The 2,784-nt window shown below is 37.3% G+C and overlaps 1 protein-coding gene across 2 annotated transcripts; it reads right to left on the bottom strand.

Annotated features, from left to right (window-relative positions):
• Positions 1-205: 205 nt before the first annotated feature.
• On the bottom strand, positions 206-2,179 carry LOC113350492 (protein ALP1-like). 2 transcript variants are annotated; one of them, XM_026594637.1, is made up of 2 exons: positions 1,768-2,179; positions 206-1,614 (listed from the first exon to the last, which is right to left on the bottom strand). In XM_026594637.1, the coding sequence occupies exons 1-2, from the start codon at positions 1,963-1,965 to the stop codon at positions 412-414; spliced, it is 1,401 nt and encodes a 466-aa protein (XP_026450422.1). In that variant the 5' UTR covers positions 1,966-2,179; the 3' UTR covers positions 206-411. The 2 variants fall into 2 exon arrangements, with proteins under 2 accessions (XP_026450422.1, XP_026450421.1); XM_026594636.1 differs by having other exon boundaries at positions 206-2,179.
• Positions 2,180-2,784: the final 605 nt, after the last annotated feature.

The raw sequence follows: 2,784 nt of genomic DNA, 5'->3' as shown, positions 1-2,784 counted from the left end.
TCACTGTAATACACTGGATGATGTTACCAGTGACCTGAGTTCGAAACCGATCAGCATCAAATTTTTTACCGTTCAAAAAAAAAAAAAAAAAAAAAAAAAAAAAAAAACAGGAACAAATCTGAGGCAGAAAGGAACTTAATTGTTGCAAAGGTAATTGCAGGACAGACCAATTTGGAAGACGAAATTTGAAGAACAAAGAGAATACTAGAGTTCAAAAAATTATGATCATCTCTTCATATAATTAGTACTTTCAGGTACATATGGAACAAACTGGATTTTACAGTCAATGTATAGAGCAAAAGATCAAACTTATACAAAACATTAAACAAAACAATCCCCATTTTGCTTCTTGGCCTAACAAAGTATCCTAATTTCGAAACAAAAAGACTTGCAGCAAGCTAAATTCTAAGACTACAAGAAACTAGTACCTGCAAGACCATGATGCAACAAATTATGAGCAATGTTGTCTCTAGTTTTTATCGAACTCATAGATCTCAAACTATTTTCCGGTATCATTTCATCGTCGAATAACTCGAATTTCACATCAGGATCCATTTCTTCATTCCTCATCTCGCAGATATTATGCAGAACACAACAAGCTCCGAGAACAACAGGCAAATCTTGAAGCTTCATTTCTGTTCTTTTCTGCAAACAACCCCATCTACCTTTCAACCTAGCAAAAGCACTTTTACCAACACGTTGAACCTCGCCGATTTTCTCATTAAAAGCGTGTTGAGTCCATGTAAGATTCTGTTGAGTGTAAGGAACCAACACCCAGTCCATTAACGGATACCCACTGCTTCCAACAATCCAAGAGCCTTTCAATTGACCACCATTAGCTCTCTGATACAAAGCCGATTTCTCCAAGACTTGGTCATCCGGCATCGAACCAGGCCACCCAATACAAACATCGGTAAACACCCCTTTCGGATCAACAACCCCTTGCACCGTAATCGAATACGAAGTCTTCTGATTCCTCTCGGTATGCCTCTTATTGAAATAAGCCGAAACACTAATCTTCGGCGCAATAATCGGTATATGCGTCGTATACATTGATCCAACCACATTAGGTATCCTCGAAACCGACTCAAATTCCTTCTCGATGCTCTTCAATTTCTCCTCATCGGGCCATTGTAAGAACTTAGGCATCAACACAGTCTTAATCGCCAAACACACCTCGAGAACAAGCTTATGACAAGTCGATATCCCCAAACCGAACCGTTCCGAAACGTGCCTGAGCGGCGCACCGGTCGCCAATCTCCATATACACACAGCGACCCTTTGTCGAACAGGTATCGCCTGTCTAAGCATTGTATCAACTTTCACCACATCTTTACTCAATTCATCACAAATCAAATTAAAAGTCTCTTTCGACATCCGAAACTCTTTACGGAAATCCGCCTCTGGGTAATCAGGATGACTACATTGATCCCACCAAGCTGTTGATCTATCTTTAACCCATAATCTCCTTTGATTCCCCCCACCTTGAACTTTACCCTCTTTTGCAGATAACCCTTTATTAGCAGCAGCAGCTGCAATCTTACTAGCAGCTGATAATCTTGACTGTTGTATGTAAAATTGATCAGATTGTTGTTCTAAATCAGTGTAACCATCCTGTAAATCATTGTAATAATCAATCATGGTTTGTTTTTTCTGTCTGTGATTTTTCTCAATAAGTTGTTGGATTTCATCTGATGATTCTAATAACTTTTCTTGTTGTTCTTCTTGTTCTAATAATAAAAATGATGTAAGTAATTCTTTTAGTACCTCTTTTTTCTGTTTCTTCTTTGGAGCAGTCTTCTTCATATTGTTTCCCAGTTCTTCTTCATCAGCTTGTCTTCTCCTCTTGGTGGCGGCGGTGGTGGTGGTGGTGGTGGAGGTGGGTTCTTTCATGGTTTCTTCAAGTAAACTGTAAATGAATGAACAATCCTCGGCAAATATATCAGGGGGTGTTGGAATTATCATGAAGTAGTAGACTTTTTTTTTCTTTTCAAAGTGGGACTATCAGAGAAGACTTTTTACTCTGTTTTGCTGTTGTTTTATGACTTTTTGAGGATCTGGGTACTGTAAATTTTGATTCAATTGATGGAATTGTCTTTAAGGATGATTTTTTTTCTTTGTTGTGCAGAAGGATGAATATTTGATTTTTGGAGTGTGAAATGAGAAATGGAGTTTTGAAAGTATATATATATATATGAGGATTTTGGTCTATGACTGTAAATGGGAACGCGGTTTAGAGGGTTCATGGGAAGATGGGAAAAGAGGAGGCGTGTCGGTGTAAGCGAGGAAGATAACGCGGTTTGGGGTTTTGTTTAGGGCACGAGTTAGCATGTGAAGGTGGAAGGGGCCACGAAGGGTCGTATTGGGGGGAGGGGGTCTTTACTTGTTGAGGACGAGTTAAAGTCTTTTTCTATGGATTGTTTTTTTCTTTTGTAATAAAAAAAATGTGCAGACATTCTTCAGGTGACACCTGGAATTTTAAACTTTTATGTTTTTGTTTGTACTTTCTAGCTTTTCTTTTCTTATATATTTTGTTTCTTTGTAAATAGTTTATAATGTCTAAGAGATTTTCACCTTTCCAATTATTTTGGATAGTAAATTTATTACAAAAAAACTGACAAGTTCGCTGCCCAAATGATATTGAATCTACTGGTTAATACAAAAGCCATAGTTTTAAAATTTATATCAAAGTTTGAGTTATTTCTAAAATCCGAAATTACTTTTAAGTAGCGTTAGTTTGGATACCAAAAATATATTTTGTTTTTTCCGGAAATAGAGGTCAAT

Source organism: Papaver somniferum, chromosome 2 (genome assembly GCF_003573695.1).
Source record: "Papaver somniferum cultivar HN1 chromosome 2, ASM357369v1, whole genome shotgun sequence".
Classification (NCBI taxonomy): Eukaryota; Viridiplantae; Streptophyta; class Magnoliopsida; order Ranunculales; family Papaveraceae; genus Papaver; species Papaver somniferum.
The sequence above is the reverse complement of the archived record's forward strand: the minus strand, read 5'-3'. Positions and strand labels throughout refer to the sequence as shown.

What these genes read in the sequence shown, in the direction of transcription:
- LOC113350492 (XM_026594636.1), bottom strand. Translation starts at nt 1,965, where the DNA reads ATGATAATTCCAACACCCCCTGATATATTTGCCGAGGATTGTTCATTC.